This window comes from Equus asinus, chromosome 8 (assembly GCF_041296235.1).
Source record: "Equus asinus isolate D_3611 breed Donkey chromosome 8, EquAss-T2T_v2, whole genome shotgun sequence".
Classification (NCBI taxonomy): domain Eukaryota; kingdom Metazoa; phylum Chordata; class Mammalia; order Perissodactyla; family Equidae; genus Equus; species Equus asinus.
Genome location: NC_091797.1, coordinates 75,164,939 through 75,192,740, shown reverse-complemented (window position 1 = coordinate 75,192,740; position 27,802 = coordinate 75,164,939). Strand labels below are relative to the sequence as shown.

The following is a 27,802-nucleotide window of genomic DNA, read 5'->3' as shown; positions in this document are numbered from 1 at the left end:
TGTTTTGAATATTCTTTGAGATTTCTTTTGCATTAATTGTAAGTCGTCAAGAAAATGACTTGTAATTCACAGTCGCTTTTCCTGGATTGGAACTCACAGCTCTAGGTCCATTTTTTTTTTTAGATCATTTAGAAAAAAGTTTGCTCTAAATGCCTTTCAAGGCACCGACCAGCTTTGGAAATTAGTGCCTCTGTGGAGGAAATCCAAGCGGCTGATGGACTTATGAAAAGAGGGGAGAATTCTCTGGTTATTAGGGGTCTGCACATCCAGGCAGAACGAGATGTTGGTTTTTTACCTTTCAGATTGGCAAACAATCAGAAGAGTGAAGTTTGTAGTGCTGGAGAAGGTGTGGGGCGGAGGGCAGCGCCGTGCCCTGCTGGTGGGGTATGGTTGGCTGCTATCTTTTAAAGTAACTTCATCGTTGCTACTAAAATAAAGAAACTACCCAAAAAAGTGCACGGTACTTCGGCCTGGCCATTCTGCGTTTGGGATTCTGTTCTGGGATGCAAGAAGCAGCTCCCACTTGTCAGGATAGGTGTTGAGCGGCGTTTCTCAGCCCCGCATGGTTGACACTTGGGGCCGGACGGTTCTTTGCTGTGGGAGGCTCCTGTGCCTTGTACGGTGTTGAGCATCATCCCTGGGCTCCACCACCCGCTAGATGCCAGTAACTCTCCTTCCCCCGGTTGTGACAACCGGAAATGTCTCTAGGCCTCGCCACATGCCATAGAGCGATGTTTAACGCAGCATTATTTGTATTGGGAAAAGAACTGGAGGCAACTCGATTGGTCGTCAGCAAGGTGATGTCCGAGGAAACTGCGGTACCTTTGTGCTCGGAAGTACGCAGCTTTTCCAAAGGCTGGCTTGGACCCACCTCTGTTGCCCGTGAGGCGTGCCCGGTAGAATTATTAGATGAGAAGAGCCGGGTGAGAGTACTTGATTGCATGAGGCCGTCTGTGGAGAAGCACGGCCCCTTCTCCCGTACGTGCATCTCGAACTCTGAGCAGGTTTGTATGAGCCAGTGACAGTCAGGAAGCTGTAACAAGGAAACCTGGGCTTGTGGTCAGAGATTATTAGATTTTTTTTGTTGGGATTTTTAAAAATTTAAAAATTCGTACAATACATCCATAATATTAAACAATTTTGGAAACCTATAAAGACATATATATGTATATATTTTGTTTTTGTTGAGGAAGATTCACCATGAGCTAACGTCTGTGCCAATCCTCCTCTATTTTGTATGTGGGCCGCCTCCATAGCGTGGCCACCAAGTGGTGCAGGTCCACACCCGGGAACCGAACTCGCCGAACTTAACCACTGGGCCGTGGGGTCGGCCCCCGTATAAAGGCATATTTTCAAAGTGATCTGGCAGCTTTCTAAACAGTCATGTGCCCGTCACTTTTTTGGTGCATGGGCCCCCTGGCCTGGTATTTTGCTATCTAGCCAGAGGAGTTAACTGTCATTTGCCTACCTAAAGCCCCCACTTTGCCCTCTCTGTTCATGGTCAGAGAGGTCATCTTAACGGGCAGCAGTCCCCGGGGCGATCTCGCAGGGCGTGCTTCTCCTTCAGGGTCGACTGGATGCTCCTGTACCAGGGCATGGTGGTGCTGGCCGCCAGCCAGGTGTGGTGGACCTGGGAGGTGGAGGACGTCTTCCGCCAAGTGCAGCGAGGGGAGAAGCAGGCCATGAAGAACTACGGCAAGAAGATGCACCAGCAGATTGACGAGCTGGTCACGCGGATCACCATGCCCCTGAGCAGAAACGACAGAAAGAAGTACAACACGGTTCTCATCATCGACGTGCACGCCAGGGACATAGTCGACTCTTTCATCAGGGGCAGGTAAGGCCCTCCCAGGGCGCCGGCCTCTCCAAACGTGGGCTTTGTCCTCCTCTGGCCTCTCTCCCCGTTTCCCCTCCTCCTTGGTGTCCACCGTCTCTCCCGCCACGTCTCTCTCCCTCCCCACTCCGCTCCCCCGTCTCACCTGCAGCATTCTCGAGGCCCGGGAGTTTGAGTGGGAGAGTCAGCTGCGGTTTTACTGGGACCGAGAACCGGACGAACTGAACATCCGCCAGTGCACGGGGACCTTCGGCTACGGCTACGAGTACATGGGTTTGAACGGGAGGCTGGTCATCACGCCCCTGACGGACCGGATCTACCTGACTCTCACTCAGGTGATTGGCGACCGGGCTCCTGTGGGTATCGTTTGCCCATGGTTATGTGTGTCCCTCTAAGCAGGACTACGGCAATGGCGAGAGTGTCCTGGGTTGACCGTGTCCTCCCCAAAATTCACGTCCACTCGGAATCTCAGACTGTGATCTTGTTTAGAAATGGGGTCTCTGCAGATTTAATTAGTTAAGGATTGGGAAGAGAACATCCTGGATTGGGGCCCTAGATCCAATGGCTGGTATCCTTGCAAGAAGAGGAGAGGACACAGAGCTACAGGAAAGGTGGTGTGAAGACAGAGGCAGGGAGTGGAGTGGTGCGGCCACGAGCCAAGGAGCGCTTGGAGCCCCCAGAAGCAAAGAAACATCCATCCTAGAGTCTTTGGGGGGAGCCCGGCCCTGCCCACACCTTGATTTCAGACTTCCAGCCTCCAGAGCTGTGCAGAGAATACACTCCCGTTGTTTTGTGCCACCCATTTGTGGTAATTTGTTAGGAAACCCCAGCAAACTAATGCTGATAGTAAGGGATATTAATGTTTAAAAACCTACAGAGGGGGCTGGCCCGGTGGCACAGCAGTTAAGTTCGCACGTTCTGCTTCGGCGGCCTGGGGTTTGCAGGTTCGGATCCCGGGTGCGGACATAGCACCTCTTGGCACGCAATGCTGTGGTAGGCATCCCACGTGCAAAGTAGAGGAAGATGGGCATGGATGCAAGCTCAGGGCCAGTCTTCCTCAGGGAAAAGAGAATTGGTAGTAGTTAGCTCAGGGCTAATCTTCCAAAAAAAAAAAAAAAACAGCAACAAACCTATAGAGGAGTTTCAATTTGGAACATGACCTAATTGCCCCCTTTTGGGATTGGTCTGCTGCCCGTTTAGGCGGCCCCTAAAACCATCCCAGGTTCAGTAATTTGCTAAAGGACTCACAGAACTCAGTAAGGCCATTGTAGTCATGCTTATGGTTTGTTACAACGAAAGGATGCAGAGAAGTCAGCCATGGGAGAAGGTACAGGACGGGGTCCAGGAGGGACCAGGCGCGAAGCCTCAGTTTCCTCTCCCACAGCTGCTGTGACGGCAGCATTGTTTCTTGCGGCAGCTACGTGTGGCAGCGTGCATGAAGTACTGCCACCCAGAGAGGCTCACCTGAGCCTCGGTGTCCAGGGTTTTGACCAGGGACTGGTCCTCTAGACATGAGTGACCGCCTGAGTGGCTGACCTTAGTCTCCAGCCCCTCCAGAAGTCGAGCTGATACCACGTGGCCCAAGACCCCCACCAGAAATCACATTGTCAGGCCATCTTGGGTGGCCCGAGGTCCCCAGATAAACAAGGACACTCTTCTCAGGCAGGATGTTCCCAGGGCTTAGAGGTCAGCTCCTAGGATCTGCAGACAAAGGGCCAGACCTTGCCGTGGTCAGGATGACTCCTTTGCCCTGCAGATGTGCATGTGTCCATGAGCCTCAGCTCTGGGAACTTCTGGGGCCTCGTCCTCAGGTGGGCACAGATTCCAGCATGTCGCTTAACCCTTGGTACACTGGTCCCTATATGATGGCAGGTGATGGGGAGACATCAGTAGAGGTCAATGGAAAAACAGAGAAATGTTAAAAATAGTGACTGTCAGAAAAGATGAGTATGAACCTATCCGTTGTCAGATGCATATTCCACATCTATTGTCACAGTGCTAAGCTGGGAAATGACACCTGTTTCCTTACGTGAATCAGACAACATATGTTTTGCATTTGGCTTATGACAGGCACTTTCCATGTATCTGGGTGGGGCTCCTGCTGGTCCAGCGGGTACTGGCAAAACCGAGACCACCAAGGACCTGGCCAAAGCCTTGGGCTTGCTCTGTGTGGTGACCAACTGCGGTGAAGGCATGGATTACAAAGTAAGGCCCCAGCGTCACTTCTGGTACTGTCTTATTGGGCAGAGAGCTGAGAGTGGGACATAGCATTTCACCTCATCCACTTCCATGAAATGCCATGGTGACACCTGGAAGAAGGTAGTAGGAAACTCTCCTCCATCTCAGTCTCAGAGCTTATGTGTGTCTGCTGTGTTAGCAGCATGTAGAGTATGAGTCCCACACTTAAATGCCCACCAGAGTCAGGTAGATAATGTAAATGCTTAAAGCAGCAGGCAGGCAATAGAGAGTGGTGGGGACTGTGGCCAACTGGAGAGCAATGCTCTGTCTGACGGGGGAGCCACTGTTGAACTTTGGTTAATTGCTGCCACTTGGGAAAGTGGACCCAGTGTTGCTCAATTTTCCATATTTCAAGAGAAGCCAGAAATCTGGAGTTTTACATTCAAAGACTTGATTTGTAAAATCCTGTGGGTGGGAGCTGACCCATCAGAGTCCTTGAAAGTCTTGCCAGAAAGATTCATTACTGTGGTGACTCGCCGACCGCTTCTCTGCCAATCTGACCATCGTGGTTTGCCTTAATCTAGAAAATGTGTCCCTAAATGTGTCGCTTGCAGTTTGAAAGATGACAATCGCCCTTGTCTGACGCTGCTTTCCTTCTAGGCTGTTGGGAAGATCCTCTCCGGCCTGGCCCAGTGCGGGGCCTGGGGCTGCTTTGATGAGTTTAATCGGATCGACGCCTCTGTGCTCTCCGTTATCTCCTCTCAGATTCAGACTATCCGGAACGCGCTGATCCATCAGCTGACCACGTTCCAGGTGAGGGTAAGGGTGGAGCTGCCCGGAGCACGTCCCCAGGATGGAGACTTGGCTGTGTTACTTTGAAACGTCAGATGGCGGGCAGTTGTCTTCCCAGACCAGGAATCCTATAGATGAGGACTTGCCGGACTTTTGTTTTCAAGTTGAGATGGTTGAGTTTCCCAAAATTATGAGCATCTTTGATGATTAAGGACTGTAATATTCTAAGAACTTCAATCTCATTCCAGACATAGAACTAGTAACCGTAGACGGGTGGGGCAGTGTTCTCGAATAAGTCATGTGCAGGGCCCCCTTTAAACGAAAACAAAGATTCTTGGTGATTTCCCAAGTTTGAGAAAAAAATGACTTGAAAGAATAACATTCCATTCTATCAACATGTCTTTCAATAGAAATCCTCACCTGAACAAGAAATTTGGCCTTCACACCTGGTAAACTGAGGGCATGATAAGGAGCAGGATCTTTAAGGTTGTTATCAAAATGAAAGAGCGAATTTTACAAAGCTTGTGAGAATTCCGCAGCCTCTCCCCGTCCAGGGTGCATTGGCAGACTCGAGTCTGAGAAGTCCACGCTGGGTTACGGCAGAGTGTTTTCTTGAAAACACACCCATGAAACAAATAAAATAAATAGCCACGTGGCTCGCCCAAGCCTCCTTTCCCCTGTGGTGGGCTGGCCGGCAGCAGAACCCCTCCCTTCTTTCCTGTCGTCCTCTAGTTTGAAGGGCAGGAGATCTCTCTGGACTCGAGGATGGGCATCTTCATCACCATGAACCCCGGCTACGCGGGCCGCACGGAGCTGCCCGAGTCGGTGAAGGCGCTCTTCAGGCCGGTGGTGGTGATTGTGCCCGACCTGCAGCAGATCTGCGAGATCATGCTCTTCTCCGAGGGCTTCCTCTGGGCCAAGGTGAGGCCTCGCCGGTGCCAAGCTAGGATGCCCCCCGACTCCACCCTGGGTCTGCTCTCAGACTCGGGCTTTGGGAAGTTTTCGTTCTGTGTGGCTTAACATTTTTTTTGTTTTTTTTTGGCTTTGTCTCTCTCCTCCATCTCTTTTTAAAACTGTAACTGTTGTTTTGGAATAATTAAACTCACAGAAGTGGTAATAACAGTACAGGGAGTTCCGTGTACCCCTCACCCAGCTTCCCCCAGGAATAACGTCTTACACGCCCACTGCAGGTTGTCAAACCAGGACACGGACGTGGGCTCGACGCTGTGAACTCACGTGCTGACTAGATGTGGATTCCGCCAGGTTTTACTCTCTCTCTCTCTCTCTCTGGGGTGTGTGTATAGTTCTGTGACTTTTTATCAGGTGTGTAGAGTGACCAGCGCCACAATCAAGACACAGAACTGTCCACCACCACAGACAAACTCCCTCGTGTACCCCATAATAGTCACACCCTGCCCCCAACACTGACTCCTGGCAACCGCCGCTGATCCTCTGTCACTAAAATCGGTCTCTTCAAGAGTGTTCTATCATGGAACCACTCAGTATGGCATTCTTTGAGATGGGCTTCCCTCACTTAGCCTCATAACCTTGACAATATGTGGCTTAAAAATATATATATATTTCCTTTATTATCTTTTAAAATATATGTAATCTAATATGCACATACATTTTTTCCAGAATGTTCTGGAAAAAGTACAAAATAGCGTATCCTTTTAACATAAAGGGCTGTTAGGCTGCTTTTCTGTAATTCTTTCTAAAGGCTTTTACTGCCTCTTACGTTGTCCGGATTTCGAGGTAGAGTCGTCAGATCTCTGGTTCTCAGTTTTCACGAGCAGCATCCCCGTGCCGTGCTCAGGAGCAGCAGGCTGGAGTCCTTGAGGTAGACAGGTGACTGACTCGTCCTCAGAAACGGTTCCAGGAGAAGCGTTAATAACACATTGAGGTCAAAATACACAGGAAGCATATTTTTGGAATGTGATTGCTATGATTTGGACGGGTTCTATTCTTTCAATTGAAGCGGTTAAGATTTTCCTCAGCTTTCAAAGACAGTCATCAAATTTTGGTAGGGCTGGTGTTCTTTTAAAGTAGCTCCTAATTGGTCGTAGTCCGAAACGAAGGACCCATCCTGGGGTTTCCGTTAGAGGCAAGACTTGCTTGTTTGTAGAGCAGCTTGTTTGGATAATGATGTTCTGTTGCTTTCAGGTCATTTCCTTTATTTCTTTTTCATTATCTTTTATCACCAAAGACTCTGGCCAAGAAGATGACTGTCCTGTACAAGCTGGCCCGGGAACAGCTCTCTAAGCAGCATCATTACGATTTTGGACTCAGAGCCTTGAAATCAGTGTTGGTGATGGCCGGCGAGCTGAAGAGAGGCTCCTCCGAACTGAGAGAGGTGGGGCGCGCCCTGGCGTTCTCCACGTGGTCCTCGGTCCGCGTGTGTGTGATAGAAGCTGGATGGAGAGGACGGCATACCATCCTCAATAGGAAGGTTTAGTCTAGCTGTCAATTTGGTCTCTTGCCCATTATGCAGTTTTCTTCTAATTTAACTTATTACTGTAAGGTCAAGTTCAGTGTCTTCACAGCACCACGGTTTGTGACACTTCACTGATAATGATCAATCCATAGTTGCAAAATGTTGGGGTGAGGAGGTAGGGATGGACACACTTCTCGAGAAAGCGTGAACGTCAGTTTTTTTTCCTCTTTGCAATAAGAGCCAGAGGAGCCATGGCTTTTCTGTTACCCGGGCCTGGCTCCAGAGCAGAGTTCAGTCAACGCCGCTCAGGGGGCGGCCGGCTCACGGGGTTCTCCAGAGACTGTACTCGCCGTGTTTTATGTTTTGTATCTTACATAAAATTTTGTAAGAGGATTTCTAGACGAGCCCCGGGTCTTTGGGAAATATCTTTGAAGACGTCTGTGTTTCGCTCCGTCCAGGACGTGGTGCTGATGAGGGCCCTTCGAGACATGAATCTGCCCAAGTTTGTGTTTGAGGATGTCCCTCTTTTCCTCGGTTTGATTTCCGATCTGTTTCCTGGACTGGACTGCCCACGCGTTCGCTACCCCGATTTCAACGACGCCGTGGAACAGGTGCTGGAGGAGAGCGGCTACGTCGTCTTACCTGTCCAGGTAAAATGGTGCTGAAATGAGAGGTCACCGACTTCTTCCAAGTCCTCTCCATTGTTTTTTTCCTTCTTTTATTTTCAGTTTTTAAAAAAAGGGGCCGGCCCGGTGGCGCAGTGGTTAAGTGCGCACATTCTGCTTCTCCAAGGCCCGGGGTTCCCCAGTTTGGATCCCGGGTGCGGACATGGCACTGCTTGGCACACCATGCTGTGGTAGGCATCCCACATATAAAGTAGAGGAAGATGGGCACGGATGTTAGCTCAGGGCCAGTCTTCCTCAGCAAAAAGAGGAGGATTGGCAGTAGTTAGCTCAGGGCTAATCTTCCTCCAAAAAAAAAAAATTCTGGTAAAATACACATAACATTTACCATCTTAACCATTTCCCCCCCCATTTTAATTAATTTATTTATTATTTCTTGCTGAGGAAGATTCACCCTGAGCTAACATATGTTGCCAGTCTTCCTCTTTTTTTCTTTTTTTTTTTTTTTTGCTTGAGGAAGATTAGCTCTGAGCTAACATTGGTGCCAATCTTTCTCCACTTTGTACGTGGGTCACTGCCACAGCATGACTGACGAGTGGTGTAGGACTGTGCCCGGGATCCGAACCCATGAACCTGGGCTGCCGAAGCAGAAGGTGCGAACTTAACCACCAGGCCATGCGGCCAGCCCCCCCATTTTTTTTATTGTGGTAAAGTACACTAACATAAAATTTACCATTATAACCATTTTTAGTATAGTTCAGTAGTTTTAAGTATAGCCATATTGTTGTGAAACAGATCTCCAGAACTTTCGCATCTTGCAAAGCTGAAACTCTGTCCCCATCAAATGCTAAGTCCCCAGCACTCCCCGGCCCCTGGTAACCTGCATTCTACTTTCTGTTTCTGTGAACTTGACTCTTCCAGGGACCTCATAGGAATGGAATCATGCAGTACTTCTCCTGCTGTGACTGGCTTGTCTCCCTCAGCATAAAGTCCTCAAGCTTCCTCCATGTTGTAGCCTGTGACAAGATTTCCTTCCTTTCTGAGGCTGAGTCCTATTCCGTTGTATGGGTGGACCCCCCTCCGACTGTTTTTTGGTGTAGTGTGATCAGATAAGCATTTTGTTTGGGGCCTGACCATCTGGTATTTTCTCCCCATCCCACCTTTTTTTCCCCCAGAGTCATACTTACAAGAAATTTAAATTAGATGTGACTGGTAGGATTTTGAACATCTGAGGCCTATAAGGTAGTATTCATTGTCATTAAGCCAAAAATTATCGCCCAAGTGTTCTGCTATGGGTTTAAATGCCCAAAGCTGCAGAATCGGGGGAGCCACCCTGGTTGGGCCACCTCGGGGCATCAGGCTACCCAGAGGCCTCAGGCCCAGGCAGCCGGCACTGGCCACATGAGAGAGCTCTCTGCACGGTTCCTGGCCCTGATGTTTTCCTCTGGAGGGGGCTGTTTAAAAAGATGTGTTTTCTGGTGGCACTGTAAAATGGCGCAGCTGCTTTGGAAAACAGGCTGGCGGTTCCTCAAAAAGTAAACACAGGACTACCATGGGACCCAGCAGTTCCGCTCCTAGGTACACACACAAGAGAAGTGACGACACATGTCCACACGAAGGCTTGTGCATGAACGTTCGTAGCAGCATTATTCATAAGAGCCAAAAAGTGGAAACAAGGCAAATGCCCATCAATGGACGAATGGATAAACAAAATATGGTCCATCCAGACAATGGAATATGATTCGGCCATAAAAAGGAATGAAGCACTGACAGCTGCTACAACACGGATGAACCTTGAAGACATGATGCTGAGTGAGAGAAGCCAGACACAAAAAGACTGTATAGTGTATGATTCCATTTATAGCATTCCATTTGGCTGTTGAGAACGGGCAAATCTATAGAGACAGGAAGCAGATCCCTGGGTGTTAGGGGCTGGAGGAGGTGGGCTTGGGAGAGATGACTAATGAGAACAGAGGTTTTTTTTGTGTGTGTGGGGAGGGGTGATGAAAATGCTCTAAAATTGGATGTTGTGATGGTTTTACAATCTTTTGAGTATACCGAAAACCATTGAATTGTACACTTAAATGGGTGAATTATATGATATGTGAATTATATCTCAACCAACGCGTTAAAAAAAAGACATATGTTAGTTAACCCAGCTGTCAATGTTTGTCCCACAGGTGGATAAAGTGGTTCAGATGTTCGAGACCATGTTAACCCGCCACACGACCATGGTGGTGGGGCCCACGGGCGGGGGCAAGTCCGTGGTCATTAACGCTCTGTGTCAGGCGCAGACCAAGTGAGTGTGTCCTTCGCGGGGGGGGCCTGGTTGCCCGGCGGTTTCGTGGTGAGGTTGGTGGGGGCATTACCTAGTCCCATCTTGCTCCCTGGTTTCCTGGGGGGTTAAATTTGTCCCAAACACCCCTAAACTCACAGCCTCTTTCCTTGTTTCACTGCTGACTTAGTTAACCTATTTTACAAGGCAAAACAATGACCCTTTTGTGCATCAGACTGTAAATGGGTTTATTTGTGAAATGAGTATTTCACAAACTATCTTATAAGGATGTTTTGAAAATTAAGTCATATTTCCTTGGTGTTCAGATTGCTCCTTTAAAGTAAGTCAGGACAGCCCCCATTATGCGACACTGTTAGGGTATCAGATGGCCAAAAAGAGAGTGTCACCTCCCCAGATGCCTTATCATCACCAGCCTGCAGGGGCAACACTGCCCGAGACAAAAGCGATCCCACACTCTTAATGTGGAAAATCCTAAGGACCTGTGGGGATCGATATCCTTACACAGAAAATGGGTTTTCTGACTTCTCACTTTTCTCCTAAGCCATAACTGGATTCCAGAAAGACTTTAATGCATGCTAATATTCCAGCAAAAAACTAAGTCAGGCCTTATAATCTTTGTGACTTTACCATTTCCAGGTAGTCTATAAGATCTAACGAGTAAGCGACTGTCATTTCTTCTTATGTTTCTTATGAGAAAACTAGTGAACACTGGCTTCCTGACTCTAAGGGGGTTATGCCATGGCCATCCTGTATTTCATTCTTTATTTGGTTCATTGTTAGGTAATTTATAGAACTATCACATACATGTGTGTATATATGTATGCCACTATTATTTTATTTATCTGTTTTATTAATTATGAACTGTGGTTGGTGTGAAGTTTAGTTTTCTGTAGATGAATGAACCCTCTAGTGTTGCGGGAATTTACAGGTATGTAGTGGGAGACACTGTGCCTACATGACTTATAGTCAGTCAGCAACGTAGAGCTGATGTCATCCTGTAAATACGAGGGATCGGGCACTAAGATTTCGAAGGCTTGTTACTTCGCCCTGAAAACTATGATCTTCTTTACACTAGTTATGAAATATCCACATAAATATGTTGTATGCATGAAAATGTAATATACACGAATATGAAACACACATGAGAGTTAGATGCTCATTGTCCTCGAAAGGCAAAGCTGTGCTTTCAGTTGACTTGTGTTGGGGCCACGTTTTTGGTGACAGGTGGTTCCCTTGCGTTTCGTGTAAGCCATTCGCAGTGAGTGGGAAGTTTGTACGGATAGCATTTTAAATTTTGGATTGGATCCAAAGCATCTAATCCCTCCCGTGGGGGCCTAGATTGCCTTCCTTAAGTGTTCAGTCCGCCCAGACCACAGCTGACGCCTCTCCTCTGGTTTAGGCTTGGGCTGATGACAAAGTTGTACATCCTGAACCCCAAAGCCATGAGTGTCATAGAGCTCTACGGCATCCTGGACCCCACCACCCGAGACTGGACAGATGGGGTGCTGTCGAACATCTTCAGGGAGATCAACAAGCCGACGGATAAGAAGGAGAGGAAGTGAGTGTGTTTGTAAGGAGGGGAGAGCCTGGGTCAGTTCATATTAATTAGCTAAACATTACGAATAAACCCCTGGTGTGGAGTATGGTGTTTCATGCTGGGAAACAAACCGGCCCAGAATCAGCCTGCAGGCTCTGCTCACAAAGTGCCGGGTGCCATCTCAGTCCTCTCTATGTGTTGTCTCAGCCAGTCTCCTCAGCTGTGATTGTCCGCAGCTTGCCATGGAGGGAACTGAGGCCCGGGAGGTAAGACTTGCCTCAAGGCCAGGGGTTTGAACTGGGCAGTCTGAGTCCAAGCCCTCAAACACAGCTCAACACCAGGCTGCCTATGCGGCAAGGTAAGGCAGCCAAGTGTCATGGAAAGTTCTGGAACACCCTTCTGAAGCCAGGCATTCTCACCTGTAGGTGTTGTTGACGATGCCCACCCTGCGCACATCCCCACACGCTGCGGGAAGGGTCAGGTGAGGCCAAGAGTGGAAACGCTCTGTCAGCACCTCGGGTAAAAAGCTTTTCCCAGTGTTAGTTGTCCCTGTGGTGCCCCTCAGGTAAACTCAGGGATGATCCTGATTTTATGTTCTAGTCCAATCCCATTAACAAAAAAAACTGACTCATAAATAATGAGTCTAAAGTCTCAACTGATGACTTTTGGAACAGCTTCTTTTTAGCAATTCTCCCCGGATCCTGGATCAATCTAGGATTTCACATTGTGCTCAGTTGTCCTATCTCTTTGGTGTCCTCTAATTTCAAGCCGTTCCTTATGGCCTTGATGTTCTGGAAGATTTCAGGCCAGCTGCTGTACAGAAGGCCCTCAGTTTGGGTGTGTCTGATGCTTCCTCATTATTGGATTCTGGCTCTGCATCCTTGCAGGAATCTCACAGAAGTGACATGGTGTCCTTCTCAGCATCTCATAAGAAGCACAGGATGTTGGTTTGCCTCATTATTGTTGATTTTAATTTTGATCATCATCAATTTTGTCTGCCACTTTTCCTTCTGCAATTGATATGCAACCTGTAGGGAGATGTCCTAAGACTATGTGAATGCCCCATTCTTCATCAACCCTTCATCTAATGGTTTTAACATCTATTGATTGTAGCCTGAATCTAGTCTTCCTATGATGACTATAAAATGGAGACTTTCTATTGGGACTATTGGCGAAATTTGAATACGGACTGTATATTAGATAATAGTATTCTATCGATGTGAAATTTCCTGATTTGATAATTGTACTGTGGTTATGTAAGAGAAAGTACTTGTTCTTAGAAAATACATGATTAAGTATTTAGGAATAAAGGGCATCATGTCTGCAACTTACTCCCAAATGATTTAGAGAGACAGAGAGAGAGCAAGAGAGCACAAATGTGGCAAAAAACTAACAATTGGAGAATCTGGTTGAAGGGCATATGGGAGCTCTTTGTACTATTCTATTCTTGTAACTATGTAAGTCTGAAATTATTTAAAAGAAAAAAGTTAAAAAAATACCAGAAGAAGATAACCCAAAGGGTAATGCTGCAAAAAATCCAACTGCGCATCTCAGTGAATTAAATGGGAGCGATATCAAGGTACCCTCCCAACACACTGGGAGAACAGAGTCCGCCCTTTGGAGGTGGGCTTTGCTGCCTGTAATGCATTATAGTCACACAATTGAAGTGTCATGTAGCTTGAGCACCTGAGGCCCGGAAGCCAAAGTAGGCCTCCCGCCAGGGCTTGTGAACTCGCAGGCTCCCAGGGCCCGGCAGGTGGCGCAGATGTGTGAAGTGGGCCGAGTTACATGGTGTATTGGCTTCTTCAGCGCTGCTGTTAACAGATTACCACAACCTGGGTGGCTTAAACCAACGAAAATTTATTCTTACAGTCTGGAGGCCAGAAGTCTGAAGTAACGATGGGGCTGCACTCCTTCCGAGGGCTCCAGGGGAAAGTCCTCCTTTGCCTGGTCCAGCTCTCGTGGCTCCAGGCGTTCCTTGGCTTGTGGCTGTTATCACTCCAACTCCATCCTCATCTTCACATGACTTTCCGCTCTGGAAGGATGCTTGTCCTTGCATCAGAGCTCACCTGGATAATCCAGGATGGTGTCATCTCAAAATCCTTAATTATGTCTGCAAAGACCTTTTCTTCCAAATAAGTTCACTTTCACAGGTTCTGGATGGACGTATCTTTTGGGGGCCACCATTCAACCCACCACACGTGGGCATGTGAAATACTTCCCTCCTCTTTTAACTTTGCCATAAGAAAACTAGGTATCAAAACCAGTGATAAATAGCAATTGATATGAAGTCTCAGATTTAAGAAAAGAACGAGGTAGACGGTGACACTTCTGTCTCTGTGGGCAGCTGCCACTCAGCATCAGCAGATCGTTCCCATGCAGGACCCAGGTCTGTGTTGTCAGACCTTCCAGTTTGCTAGAGAAGCAAGAAATTTAGATTTTTCTGTGAAGTTTCCTGATTTTAAAATGTTGGTGACCAACTCAAGCAGTTTTTGTGTATTTTTTTCTTTTTATTTCATGGGTCAAACCTCTGGACCAGGTAGGGTGGTCTGTCTCAGGTCCTGGCTAGGAAACCCTGGGAGAAGACACTCGACGTGAATAGGGAGGTTACACCCAGTTCCACAACAGGAAGCTTTCTAGGGCTCATGGCTCATTCTTCTTCGGTTGCTGCAGGTATATCTTGTTCGATGGTGATGTGGATGCTCTGTGGGTGGAAAACATGAATTCCGTGATGGATGACAACAAGCTGTTGACGTTGGCCAATGGTGAGCGCATTCGGCTCCAAGCACACTGTGCTCTGCTCTTTGAGGCAAGTAGTGATGAAAAATAATTTTGAACCAAAGTCTTTCTTTCAATTAAAATTTTAAATGTTTATTAAAGTAGTAATAAATATATAAGTAAATAAATTAAAAGTAAATAAATAAAAAATATAGATGACTGAAGAAAACCCACACAATGCAGAAGAGTTTATGATGAGTACCACTCTGTTCCTTACCCACTCCCCTCAATCCTCTTTACTGGATCCCAGAGGTAACCACTTTTCACTCTTGAGTCGTTTCTTCTGATGGTTACCCTCGTATCTATAAGTAACAAACTTAGAATGCTGTTTCTTCATTTATCAAGTTTGCACATTATCTGTTGACTGGCTGCTATGAAAGTGACAGTTCATCTCTTATTTACCACCAGCCCATCTCCCCTCCTCAGAATAATATCTTGCTAAATCAGTTAAACCAGAAAACAATATTTACATTATTGTGAATATGGAGATATTTACTGTAGAGCCAATTACTATACTGTGCTTATGGTTACTTTCTTTTAGGCCATTTGTTTTTCACCTGGAGTTTGTTATTGCCTTCCTTTTTCTCTCACACTATTTGCTTTTATCTTATCTTCATTCGTTTTTTTCAAACTTTCTGTCCTGTCATCAGAACCTATTTCACAGCTGTGCCCTCAGACTCACTTTCACTTTAGCTAATGTCAGTGCCATTCCTAGCTTGGCCTGCAAAATTTGTCGATGCATGAGTATTTGTGCATATCATTATCTTATTGGCTGACTGAACTGTGTCTTTTTTTCATAGAAAGAGAGACAGGTTTGTTAACAATGCTAGTTTAGACACATTCTTATTAAGTTTTATACTACCTGATCTCAACTTTGGTTAAAAAAAAAATAAAGAAAAAAACGAAAGGAAAACACTCCAAAACAATATTTGTTTCTTAGTGGTGAGATTTTGGATAACTTATTTTCTTCCTTATATTTTTCTATTTGTGTCAGATATTCTACAGCATATTAATTTTATAGTAAAAGAAAACTTAAATGGGTGCTACAGCAGAGATGTATAATCTTCTCGTGATGAATCTAAGTGTTCACTTAGCAGCCTCGTGAAAGCTCTGTTAATCTGGGTGTGACTTGAATTTTATGAGGTTGTAAAAACTTTGCACAAGCAAAGACTTTTCAATGTGTAGTCCAGTTGTTTATGGCTGCAGACGTGGCTAACTTTCCTTCTCTCTCCAGGTTGGAGATTTACAGTATGCCTCCCCTGCAACTGTGTCTCGATGTGGAATGGTTTATGTGGATCCTAAAAACTTGAAATATCAACCATACTGGAAAAAATGGGTTAATCAAATACAAAACAAGGTGAAAATTATTTCTAAAATGAACTTAAAGTTATTAGTACTGGTAGCTATTTGGATAAACATAACCTAGAGGGATGTATGCAGTTGAAGCCCACGGTCTTGACCTTGACTTTCCCATGACCTTGAGCACTTAATGTTACCAATAAATTGGCTGCAAACATGAAAGACACACTTAGTAGATTTTCAGATAATTCACAACTGGTGAGATAGGTAATAATTTTGACAGTCTAGACCAGGGGTCAACAAATTTTTTTCTGTGAGGGGTTAGAGAGTAAATATTTTAGGCCTTTTGGGCCATATAGTTTCTTTTGCAACTACGTAACTCTGCCCTTGGGCATGAAAGCAGCCACAGTACATGAATGGGCATAGCTGTGGATCAACAAAACTTTATTTACAAAAACAGGTTACAGGTCAGATTTGGCTTACAGGTCATAGTTGGCAACCCCTGGTCCAGCCAAGCCCAGCTATTGAGAGACTTGTCTCCAGGAGGTGCCCAGCTCCTCCCGTTTTGCTTAATTGGATGAATGCAGTGTGTGAAGTACCTAGCTTGTCAGGTAATTGAGATCCGATGGTTTCAGTTGACCTCAAACCAAGTGATGTGTCACATGGCTGCTCAGAAGTGTGTGTTAATGAAAGGCTTACTGAAAGGCTCCATTGAAACGTGCAGAGATACATGTGACAGTCGTGTGAAGGTTGTGGCTTGACCATATCCCTGACAGCATTCTCAAAGGGACACAGGAGGCCTGAGTGTGTCTCTAGAAGGCCCACTGGGCTGGCGGTGAATTGGAAATCAGGACATAATTACCCCAGAGAACAGAACACGATAGGACCACGCGAGGCATCCTCACGTGGGAGAGGGAGTTGTCTAAGGACCCTTGCAGGCCCCGCTGGACATCGATGCCTTGGTATGGGGAGGGGCCTTCCACTGCTTTGCACTCTTTGCTGGATGACTGTGGCCACGTCCCTTGAACTCTGAGATAGTCAGCCCCTTTTCTGTCCAATGGGACCTGTTACCCCACCTCCCTCCCTGATGGTGGAGTAGACTCCGCGGCAGTGAATGAAGTGCTTCATGCCGAAACGAAAGCGTATTGTAAAGGACGAGTGTCTCTGTAAATATAAGGCACTACTGTTATTGGAGTTTACTCACCTGCCACATTCAGCATTCTTCAGAAGAGATTTTTCACCCCTCTTTTGACAAGAAAACCTTTTCACTAACTTCCACTGAAATAAAAAAAAACCCTTGAAAATGCTTTGAAACTCTGCTCTTTTGTAGACAGAGCAGCGCGATTTACAGAGTCTCTTTGAGAAGTACGTGCCCTATCTCATTGATGTGATAGTGGAAGGAATCGTGGATGGGAGACAGGGTGAGAAGCTGAAGACAATAGTTCCTCAGACAGACCTGAATATGGTAAGAAATGACTGTTAGCAAAAACAGAGTTCTTCCCTAAAGGGGGACCCACAGTGGCCTTTCGAGGTTAGCAAAGAAGCCAGATGGGTAAGCTCTGACACTGCCAGCTACTAAGAAGGGAGACCCAATACTTCCTTCTGTGACCCTGTGCAAGACAAGATACCGGCTCCATCTGTCAGAACCAATATGGCGGGTCAGATGTTCCCATCACTCTGGGATCCGGGATCCCAGCATTTATGACCAGAACTGAGCCTGGGTGGGGGTAGTGGAATATGTAGGCTGATCAGGTATTTTCCTGTGAACCAGGTAACCCAGTTAACCAAGATGTTGGACGCGTTACTGGAAGGAGAAATAGAGGACCCCGACCTTCTGGAGTGCTACTTCTTAGAGGCCCTGTACTGCTCTCTGGGCGCTGCCCTGCTGGAGGACGGAAGGATGAAATTTGATGAATGTATTAAACGCCTGGCTTCTTTGCCTTCTGCTGATACGGAGGGGGTTTGGGCCCATCCCGGGGAATTGCCAGGTAGGAACTGAGTGTGACCTGTCTTCCTGCTCAGAGTGCTTTTGGTTAGGTTTTTAGAGGACGTGACCTTGCTTGTCCATATTTGTGCCCGTATGGGTTTCCCAGCTTGTTTGCTTCTGTAGAGAAACGTGCACTGGCCAGAGCGCCTGGTGGTACCGTCAGGAGGAGTTCAGGTGTGTGAACTGTGGGAGCAGAAGCCCAGTTCCTTTGGGTGGCTTTTCTTGATGAGTCTAAACTTTTCCCCCTAGTTTAGGCCCTTGCTTCCTTCACGCTGTTTAAGCTCTTTAAACTTTTCACATTTTGCGTGACTTTGAGTTTCTTCGCCTTTGGGCTTCTCTGTCTGTTTTTTAAAACCACCTCTCCAGAGTTCCACAACTTAATTCATCTGCTGTCTTCCTGAGTATTTGCACAGTCGACAATCAAGTGTGGATCTGTGGGTCGTTCATAGGAAATCATCATATTAAGGTTTTAAGTTTTTGTGTGAAAAGTGTGCATCCTCATAGAGCGATAGACAATGAAATGTGCCTTCCCCAAGAACTGCATATCACACTAGGGTCCTTCTTTGTCCACCGCTTAATGGTACTGAATATGGCTTGGCACATAGACATTTTTCTCAGTTGTACTCTATAATCATTACGTGGGGTGTTCTTAATGCTCAAGGAAAATGATCTCAGGTCTTTCTAAGGGAGGGACGTTGAGCAAATAAAAGGTGTTTTAAATGTCTATGCTCTTTTTGGTGGCAGTTTGCTTGTGCTTTTTCAGAGCCCCAGGTGTCCTTTGGGGGAGCGCTTCCCAGCTGTGCGCTCTCTGCGGGGTCCATGTTGCTGCCATCTGCAGCTCCCTCACTCAGAGAGGATGTCGGCCCTGCTCCCCGTCTTGTCTTTCACCCCTCGTTTCCTCTCATCCTGGAGACTTGAATGGCCTTGTGGCATCCCGTTTGCAGATGCCTTCTGCGCGCAGCTCCAGCAGTCAGGTGCCTTGGCTGCATCCTAGCTCTTGACACCCCGACACTGTTCTGTGTCTGCATCGCTGATCCATACCTCCCACTCCCTGCCCACAGCCGGCCTCAGTGGCTCCTGCCACACCTGTTTGTATGTGGGCTCGTCGGGACTGCCACCCACCTGTCTTCCCATCGCCTTCTGAACCCCATCCGCTGTGCTCCTCTTTCCTCTTCACTTCTCTGCTGTTGGCCGATCACTTCAACCTCTCTTGCCTAAATCCCCTGACCCCCAGGCCTAAGTGGCCTTCTGTCAAATCCCTCTGAGACAACCCCAGCCTGTCTCTGCCCCGCCAGGGGCTGAGTGATGCTGAGAGAATCATGCAACCATGAAGACTGCTGCCTCCATGAAGTCAGCCTCCAACTTAACTCTCCTGTCCCCACAGGGCAGCTTACCTTCCTTCTCGCCAGATCTCCACCCGGCCCGCCCGTCTCTCTGCAGATCCTCTTTCTTCTTGCTTCCATAGGAGAAATAGAAGTGTCAGATAGGCATTTCCCCACTCCCAGCTGGGAAGCCTGCAGATCCAGTTGGCCCAGCTCCCCTCTCCTCCTGTCTCCTTTCTCAGTGGAGGAGGGGACCCCCTCCTGGCCAGGCGAACCTGCCCTGGGCTTCCAGGCCTGCCCCTGCCTCCTCCTCAGGCCCTGGTTCATTGCTTTTCTTCTCTCCTGTATCTGCCATCTCTCCCTCTCTGCCAGTCCTGTCCCATCGGCTCGAGTAAAACCTTCCTGATTCTGTCCCCTCCTGGAGACGGCTCTCTGCCTCTTCCCCTCTAAAGCCCTGCATCCTCAAAGGCTGTCTGCGAGCTGTTTCCTCTCATGTCCCACCGCTTCTTGATCGCCTGCCGCCCGCCCCCTTTCCCCACAACTCCACTGCGACTGCTCCTGGCAGCCCGCCCACTGCTTTCTCTGCCAGATCTCACGGCCCTTCCTTTGCGCCTTTGCTTTCCTGACCTTGCCCGGCATTGGGCGTGGCTGACCACTTCCTGCCTTAGTGAAACCTTCTTCCCCCATCCTGCTGGCCATGCTGGCAGAGTCCCCTGTGTCACTCCCTTCCTCTGCCCCTTCCTTAGGGCAGGATCTGGTCCTAGGTCCTCCTTTCACTCTTTTCACCATGCACGCAGCTTCTGACTTCAGTCCTCTCCCCTCTGAGCCTCCTCCTGGGTTCTCTAGCTCAGTTATATTTATATCATTCAATCAATCAATTCATCACCTGTCTATCATCTATCTATCTGTCTATCTATCTATATTTTATCTATCTAATATCTATCTCTCTATCTTCTCTCTCTCTCTCCATCTACCTATTATCTTTCTATCTGTCTGTCTGTCCGTCATTCTATCTATCTATCTGCCTTTTCACATCTGTGACCTTGACTCTTTCTTCCCTTCCCAACCCAACACTACCATCCTGTCGACTCTGCCCCCACAAGGTCTCTTGAGTGGCTCATTTCTCCCCATCCCCACTGTTCCCATCATCCATCCCCTGATCAAGGCGGGAGCCTCACTAACAGAGCTCCCTGTCTCTCCCCTTGGCTCCTTTGGGTCCATTTTCCTATTACAGCCATACTGATCTTTTGTTAATGCAAAGCTGATGATGTCTGCCCTTGAAGGGTTAACTCCTGTGACTCCCCAGTGCCTGCGTGGTGGGGAACAGGCACCTTGAAATGGCTGACCAGCTCTTCATGTTACAGCCTGCAGCCTTCCTAGCTTCATCTCATCTGCCTACTCTGTGCCCTACCCACTTAACTCCTCTCACTTCCTCCAGCCTCCCTGGACCCGGTTGCCTCCTAGCTTCCCCTCATGCCCTCCTCCTCTGGCAGCTGGCCCCACTTCTCTGGCATCAGGATTACCCGTCTTTCAGGGCTCCGTCTGGATGGCATTTCCTTTGGGAAGTGTTCCTTACAGTGGCAGCTGCAAAATCTTGTACTGGTGGGGACTATGGGTGGCAATCTGTTTAGGGGAGAGGCGCGTGAGGGAACTTTTCGTAAGACTGGGTTTGCACGGTGCCCCTGTGCCTGTGGATCATGGTACAGAATGTGTGGGTGGAGGGTGATGACGACTGTGGGGGCTGAGGCTCCCCAAGCTCCCTGTGCACCTGCTGCTTCTCAGGCCTCCCCCGCCCCCTCTTGGTTCGATGCCTTCCTGGGGGGCCTGTTGCATCTGTCCTTCTCCCACTCTGCACTCTGCATTGAAACGGCTGTTCACCTGCCTCTGTCTACCCCCACCCAGCCCACCAACAGCTGTGAGTGCAGGGGCCGGGGCTGCCGCCTCGCTACTGCGTTTCCAGGAAGGGGCCCCGGAAGCCTCTGTCCAGTGGATGGTTAGTGCTAGTTCAAAATACTCAGTCATAACTGACCGGTGAGTGAGTTGCATTTTAGTTCAAAGTACTCAATTAAGTTGTTGTCTGGGGAAAAGTAGCATTAGTTTATTTCAAGCATGTGCCAGAACTGCTTCTGTGTTTCTGTGTCTACGATCAAAGTGAAATAGACCATTGTGTACTGCAGGTCACCTTCCAACCTTGTATGACTTTCATTTTGATTCCACATGCAAGAAATGGATACCATGGAATAAATTAGTTCCAGAGTATGTTCATTCCCACGAGAGGAAATTTATTGACATCCTGGGTAAGTGAGAGCCAGACCCCTGCTCTTTGGTTTACGAGTGTATGGTTCTCGTTCCGTGAGGAAATGAAAAAGATCCTGTGGTCTCTGTGGTACCCTGAGTCCCACCCAGAGTGCTGGTTGGGAGAAGCTGAGGAGAGTGAGCCATGGGCCTTGCCAAGAGGGTGGTGCTTCCGATTGCTTTTATGTGCTGCAGGCTCCGAGCATCTCTGGGCGTCTGTGACTCCTAGCTTTTTCCCCAGGTGGGCCGATCCTGATGGGTGGGGGCAGGGTGGGGTGGGGACGGGGTGCTACTTCCCCTCACGTTTCCATGGGCTCTCTTTTGCCCATAAACCTGGCTGGGTGTGGGAAGAAAAGAAGGAAGGAACTAAAGAGCGAGGAACAAGGCAGAGGTTTATAAAAGGTGCTGCCTCGGAAAGTTGAGTATGGTGACGTTCGTGTGTGGAGCCGTATTTTAATTGCACTCCTCTGGCTATTTAGATAACATCCATAGAGACTGGGTAATTTCACCAGACAAATGTCTGATTTTGGTTCTCCTGGAGTTCTCGTGGAGTGAGGCATCCTTGTTTTCTCAGTAACCAATCAGGATTAAAGACTGCCGGTGCAGGAGGGAGCCAGGCCCAACTTTGAGGGTTTGTTCTCTCTTCAGAGGAAGTTGTTGGTCAGGAAACCAAATCCTGCAGCTAGGAGAGTGCCGTAAGCAAGGGGGAAGCTGGGCTTTTAATATCCTGAGTATAAGTCGGAATTGGATACTAGAAGCAGTTTGGGTGCTCTAGACGGGACTGTGGCGATGGTCACAGCTGTGGGAAGGTAGCAGACTCATCAAGCGGTGCGAAAGTGCCCCCTCCACGAAGCTGTTGAAAACCGTGGTGGGGGGAGTGGGGCTCTCCTAAGACGGTTTTACCCATATACACGTTTTCAAGGTCATGTCTTGGGTTTTTGCTGATGCTTTTTATGGGACGTATGGGATTCTGTGGAATCCCAAATGCTTACTCTTAAAGCTAAGTTTCCGTGATCCTCCCATTCTTCATATCTTCTTCAGTTCATACGGTAGACACAACCCGCATCACCTGGATGCTCGAACAAATGGCAAAGGTTAAGCAGCCTGTTATTTTGGTTGGTGAATCTGGCACCTCTAAGACGGCCACTACCCAGAACTTCCTCAAAAGTCTGAACGAAGACACCAATGTAAGTCATTCCTTGTATCCACTGTCTGTTGCTTCGTCACAAATTACCCCAACACGTAGCAGCTCGGTACAAGAAACCCTTCCTGTCTCGCAGTTTCTGTGGTCAAGAATCTGCGAGTGGCTCAGCTGGGTGGTTCTCGCTCAGGTTCTCTCAGGAGATTGCAGTCAAGTGGTTGGCCAGGACTGTAGTCATCAAAGGCTTGACTGTGGCTGAAGGACCCTCTTCCAAGATGGCAGCCTCAGTTCCCCATGGTGTGGACCTTTCCGAGGGCTGCTGAGTGTCCTCTTGACGTGGCAGCCGGCTTCCTCTGGAGTGAACGTCCAAGCTAGACAGGAAAGCAGATGCGACAATGCCTTCAATGACCTAGGCTTGGAAATCACACACCTTCTCTTCCGCCATGTTCTATGGGTCACACAGAACCCGCCCTGAGAGAATGTGGGAGGGGGCTGCACAGGGTGTAAACACCTGGAATGGAGGAGGATTGGGGGTCATCTTGGGGGCTGTCACGTTATTCATCATTTGTGGTTTCCAAACTTTTCAAGTTTTTCCTTTCCTTCCTCCAACCACGTGTCTGGTGTGTGGAGGGCACTGAGCTAGCCGGGTGCCACAGGGCAAACGACAGTGAACAAGGCTACTAAGGTCCGCTCTGGAGGGAGTTGCAGGTGGTGGGGGAGACAAACACGAACGTGAATCCGTGAAGCAGCATAGTGCCGAATGTGCCAGGACACGCCGAGACCTTGGCACGGAGGGGTCAGTTCTCTCTATACTCAGAGTTGTCCTACATGGGTCACCTGCTCATCATGGCAACTCCCCTGGCTTCAAACAATTTTTATGTAATGTTTTATAACTGAGAAAGACTATCTCCTCCAAGAAGTGGCCTGTGACCTTCGGGATATCCACTGTCGTATACTTGCCCAGAATCCACTCGCTGACTCAGTTCTGTGTTAACACCTCTCGTCATTTAAGTTTCCAATTCCCGTTTGGCCTCCTGGAACCTCAGAAGGGGGACAAGTGTCCCCTGCTCTCCCCCCGACTCTCTCACTGAGGCGTGTGCCTCTCCACTCCCCAGGGGTGCAGGTCGCGCAGGGGCTCTGGGAAGGCAGGGTCCTCCGGGGCGGGAGTGGTCACCGGGGCTTTGGCTGTCGTCAGGCACATGGGCAGGACGGGGCCGCACGGCACGAATGGTCAAGCTCGCTCACGGCCTGGCACATGCCCACATGGTGTAGTTGGCTTTAAGGGTGTCATTTTGGAGGGCACACAAGGGATGTTTTTATGGTCAGAGGGACCTACAGATTGGTGGAGTCAGACAAAGGGAGGCCATGTTCAGAAGTCCGCTCTGCCACGCCTCTCCCCTGGGACGCCGAAGTTGGTTCTTACCACTTATCGGCCCAAAAAGGCCCTCTGAACACATTCACTACAATGCAATGCATGTTCCACTTCAACACGTTCAGCTTGTGTGCACCTGCACGTGTGGGCACCTCACTGGGCAGGTGTTCATCTAAGACATCCGAAAACTGGCTTAAATGACCCTGCACCTGCCGAGTCGGAAACTCTGAGGATGGGGCCTGTCGAGCCGTATGGCACAAGCCCCCGGGTAATTTTGATGCATAATTGCGTGTGAGAAGCGCTGATCAGAGAACTCTCGCCCGTCGCTCTAGGAAGCACAGAGAGAGGCCCTGAATACACAGGCAGGAGGACGTGCCCCCCGACGGGGATCCGGGGGCTCCCTCACCTTTCTCTCAGCAGTTAGTTCCAAATACTGAACCAGTGGTTGTCCGTGTTCCCTTTGGCCTGTTTATCAAGATGGCGCAGGCATGATCGTAACTGATGCTTGAAGACTGCTGTGTCGTATTGAAAACACTTTTGTGCATTCATCTCAGATGATGCAGTCACTCTAGGACGTAGTCCAAGCAGACGTTATTAAAATCATCTTACAGGTGAGAAAAACGAGGCTGTGAAAGGCTAAACGACCTTTTGGAGGTCACCCAGCTAGAATTGTGCAGAACCAAGACCCCCGAATCCACATGTCCCCAAGGCCCACGTGGGGCGACTCATTGCCTTCTACCACCTGCCAAAAGGAAAGAGGAATTCTTGCTTTAGCACTTAAAAGAGAATGAAGCACAGACTCACTTTGGGTTATAAAAGAAGTTAGTTCCAATACCAAGGAAGTTGCAAAATAGATGGTAGCTTTTGGTCAAATGTTGACTGCCTATACTGCAAAGAAAAGACCAACTTTTTGAATCGTCTCTTTCTGTTTCAGATTGTGTTAATGGTCAATTTCTCCTCCCGCACCACGTCCATGGATATCCAAAGAAATTTAGAAGCAAATGTGGAAAAACGAACGAAAGACACTTACGGCCCACCCATGGGAAAACGCCTCCTGGTGTTCATGGACGACATGAACATGCCAAAGGTGGTGTGGGTGTAAGGAGCGGGGAGCGGCGGGCAGGGCAGGGTCTTCTGTTTGTGTGGAGTGTGTGTGTATGGAGTCAGTCAGCCTTTATTCTGCACCATGTCTGCAGGGCGTGGGGTAGGGGAGCCAGCTTAGGAGACAGTGTTACTGCTATGCTCCTTTGACGCCGGGGGACTTTTTCCCTGCTGATTGTGCTCCTTAGTTTCTTAAGGGAGTTAAGCGGGTGGCCTCTGAACTACATTCAGCATGTGTTTGAGTACGTGGTTTCCAGATGAGCTATCCTTTAGATAATCATGCATCCACAGCCCCGAATACAAGGGAAGCATGAGGGCAGACACTCCCCAAGAATTGCTCTGGATTCACCGAGGAAGGGGAGCTTTGGCATGCGTGATGAGTATGTTTCTGGGGCCAGAGCCTGAGAGGTGCAAAGTTCGCTTTGTACTGTTCTGCACAGTTCTAGCTGGGTCACCTCCAAAAAGTCGTTTAGCCCTTCATAGCCTCGTTTTTCTTCCCTGTAAATTGATGTAATTTCTGCAGAACCTGTTTTTTTTCCCTGAAAACGTATCTTCCAGATGGACTATGTGCAAAGCCAGGATTCATCCATCCATCCATTCTTCCACCCACATACTCACTTATCCATACATTCATGCATCTATTCATCCATCCATGCATCCATGTCTCCATGTTCCATGCATGCATGCATGCATCCATCCATCCATCCACACTCCCATTTATCCATCCATCCAATTAACATATATTTATTGAGCACCTCCCATGGGTCTGGCGCTGTGCATGATGAGCAAAATGTATATAGTTCCTGCCCTCATGGAGTTTGCAGTCTAGTAAGGGAAACAGATTGAAAAAAAAGTAATTACAAATGAATATATAATTGCAAACTTTGAGAAGCCTTAGGAACTAAAACCAGAGTGCTCTGAGAGAGTAAGAGGGGAGATGAGCTTGAGTTTAGATGGTCAGCAAAGACACTGCTGAGTTCTGCTTTATGAAACTACTGTTCTCTCTTCTTAAAAAAAAAATAAAATCGAGGTGGATGAATATGGCACACAGCAGCCAATTGCCTTGCTGAAACTGCTGTTGGAAAAAGGCTACTTGTACGACCGTGGGAAGGAGCTGAACTGTAAAAGCGTTCGTGACCTCGGCTTTCTTGCTGCAATGGGAAAAGCTGGAGGAGGCCGCAACGAAGTCGATCCGAGATTTATTTCGCTATTCAACGTCTTCAATGTACCATTTCCTTCAGAGGAGTCTTTGCATTTAATTTATTCCTCCATCCTGAAAGGCCACACCTCGGTAACTTGATTTTAATTAGCAGCCTACACTGGAGGGCCTTGTGTTGCGTGGAAACGTATGCAGGGCTGACTTACGCATTACGCACAGCAGGCACACGGCCTGCCACCCACAATGCTTTTAGGGGTCCATGAAAATGTTTGAACTTCTTTCAAACCTAGAAAAAAACAATGTATATGATCCCGCTTGGATTATATTTATCTTTATACCAACGTGGTCATAAAATTTAAAACAATATGTTTTTGTGGAGGAAGGGGCCCAGCAGGCAAAAGTGCTTTGGGTCCACGGAAGTCATGATGTGGCCCAGAGTTACAGGAGCCACACCGAGTTACAGCGGTGAATCAACCAGCGGACTTGGGTTCTGGAGTCAGGCCCATTCCGCTCCTCGGGCAAGTGCCTTGAGCTCTCCTACGCCCCGTTCTTATCCGGAACAGGGAGAGAGAATGATGGTACGCACCTCGCTGCACGTGGGGAGAATGAAGGGAGAGAGATGCAGGTGAAGTGGGTGGCCCCGTGTCCAGCATGTAGCAGACCCTCATTAGATACTAGTTACTGCTGCTGTTATGATTTACTCGGCCCCCACGAATGAAACCCGTTCATTTAAATAACCTGCCATTTCCCTCCTGAAGTGAGGTTTGCACACTCGGTTTTTGGGGGGCAGGCGGGAAAGGTAAAGGTGTGGAATGGGCGTGTGTGGTCAGTAGGACCTGTGGGCACCTGCTGTAGTCATGCTCTTCCCTGAGCCATTCGCCTTCAGAACTGTGAGGTCTGCGCTGGTCCGATAAGCCTCACCCTGAGGGCTGGTCTGGGCTTTGGTTTCACGTCATGTCGACTTATCAGTTAACGTGAAAATCTAGGGAGACAAAGGCAGATCAGATGATGAGTTTCTCTGGTGTTTTAATTTTTTTTCTTATCTCCTCTTAAAAAATTATGGTAAAATCACAAGATTAGTTATTTTAACCATTATAAAATATGCAGTTCAGTGGCATTTAGTACATTCGTGACGTTGTGCAACCATCATCACTATCTAGTTCCAGAACATGTTCATCAGCCCAAAAGCCGTCACTCCATCCCCTCCTCCAGTCCCTGGCGACCACTAGTCTGCTTTCTGTCTCTATGGATTTTCCTATTCTGGACATTTCATCTCAATGGAATCAGACAATATGTGGTCTTCCTTGTCTGGCTGTTTTCACTCAGCATCATGTTTCAAGGTCCATCTCTGTGGTAGCAGGTGTCAGTGCTTCATTCCTTTGTACAGCTGAGTGATATTCCATTATCTGCATAGATCACAGTCTGCTTATCCATCCATCCACTGATGGACGCTTGGGGGGTCTTTTCCTTTTTTAGGTGTTTCATGAAAGCATCGTGGCTGTGAGTGACAAATTGACATTCTGCACACTGGCACTTTATAAAAACATTGTGCAGGACCTGCCTCCCACGCCATCTAAGTTCCATTACATCTTTAACCTTCGAGATCTCTCGCGAGTTTTTAATGGTCTTGTCCTCACTAACCCTGAGCGGTGAG

General features: G+C 48.1%; 1 protein-coding gene across 1 annotated transcript in view; it reads left to right on the top strand.

Annotated features, from left to right (window-relative positions):
- The window catches only part of DNAH10 (dynein axonemal heavy chain 10), a 139,186-nt gene that overhangs the window by 67,551 nt on the left and 43,833 nt on the right, over positions 1 to 27,802 (top strand). Inside the window, exons 31-48 of the mRNA XM_014858817.3 lie at positions 1,568 to 1,837; positions 1,986 to 2,169; positions 3,905 to 4,039; positions 4,673 to 4,825; positions 5,537 to 5,725; positions 7,011 to 7,157; positions 7,697 to 7,888; positions 10,042 to 10,160; positions 11,557 to 11,715; positions 14,368 to 14,503; positions 15,707 to 15,829; positions 17,102 to 17,236; positions 17,543 to 17,759; positions 21,258 to 21,377; positions 22,417 to 22,562; positions 24,823 to 24,975; positions 26,020 to 26,280; positions 27,625 to 27,797. Of these exons, the coding sequence (XP_014714303.2) occupies positions 1,568 to 1,837; positions 1,986 to 2,169; positions 3,905 to 4,039; positions 4,673 to 4,825; positions 5,537 to 5,725; positions 7,011 to 7,157; positions 7,697 to 7,888; positions 10,042 to 10,160; positions 11,557 to 11,715; positions 14,368 to 14,503; positions 15,707 to 15,829; positions 17,102 to 17,236; positions 17,543 to 17,759; positions 21,258 to 21,377; positions 22,417 to 22,562; positions 24,823 to 24,975; positions 26,020 to 26,280; positions 27,625 to 27,797 (3,012 nt within the window). The remainder of the gene's footprint in view (positions 1 to 1,567; positions 1,838 to 1,985; positions 2,170 to 3,904; positions 4,040 to 4,672; positions 4,826 to 5,536; positions 5,726 to 7,010; positions 7,158 to 7,696; positions 7,889 to 10,041; positions 10,161 to 11,556; positions 11,716 to 14,367; positions 14,504 to 15,706; positions 15,830 to 17,101; positions 17,237 to 17,542; positions 17,760 to 21,257; positions 21,378 to 22,416; positions 22,563 to 24,822; positions 24,976 to 26,019; positions 26,281 to 27,624; positions 27,798 to 27,802) is intronic.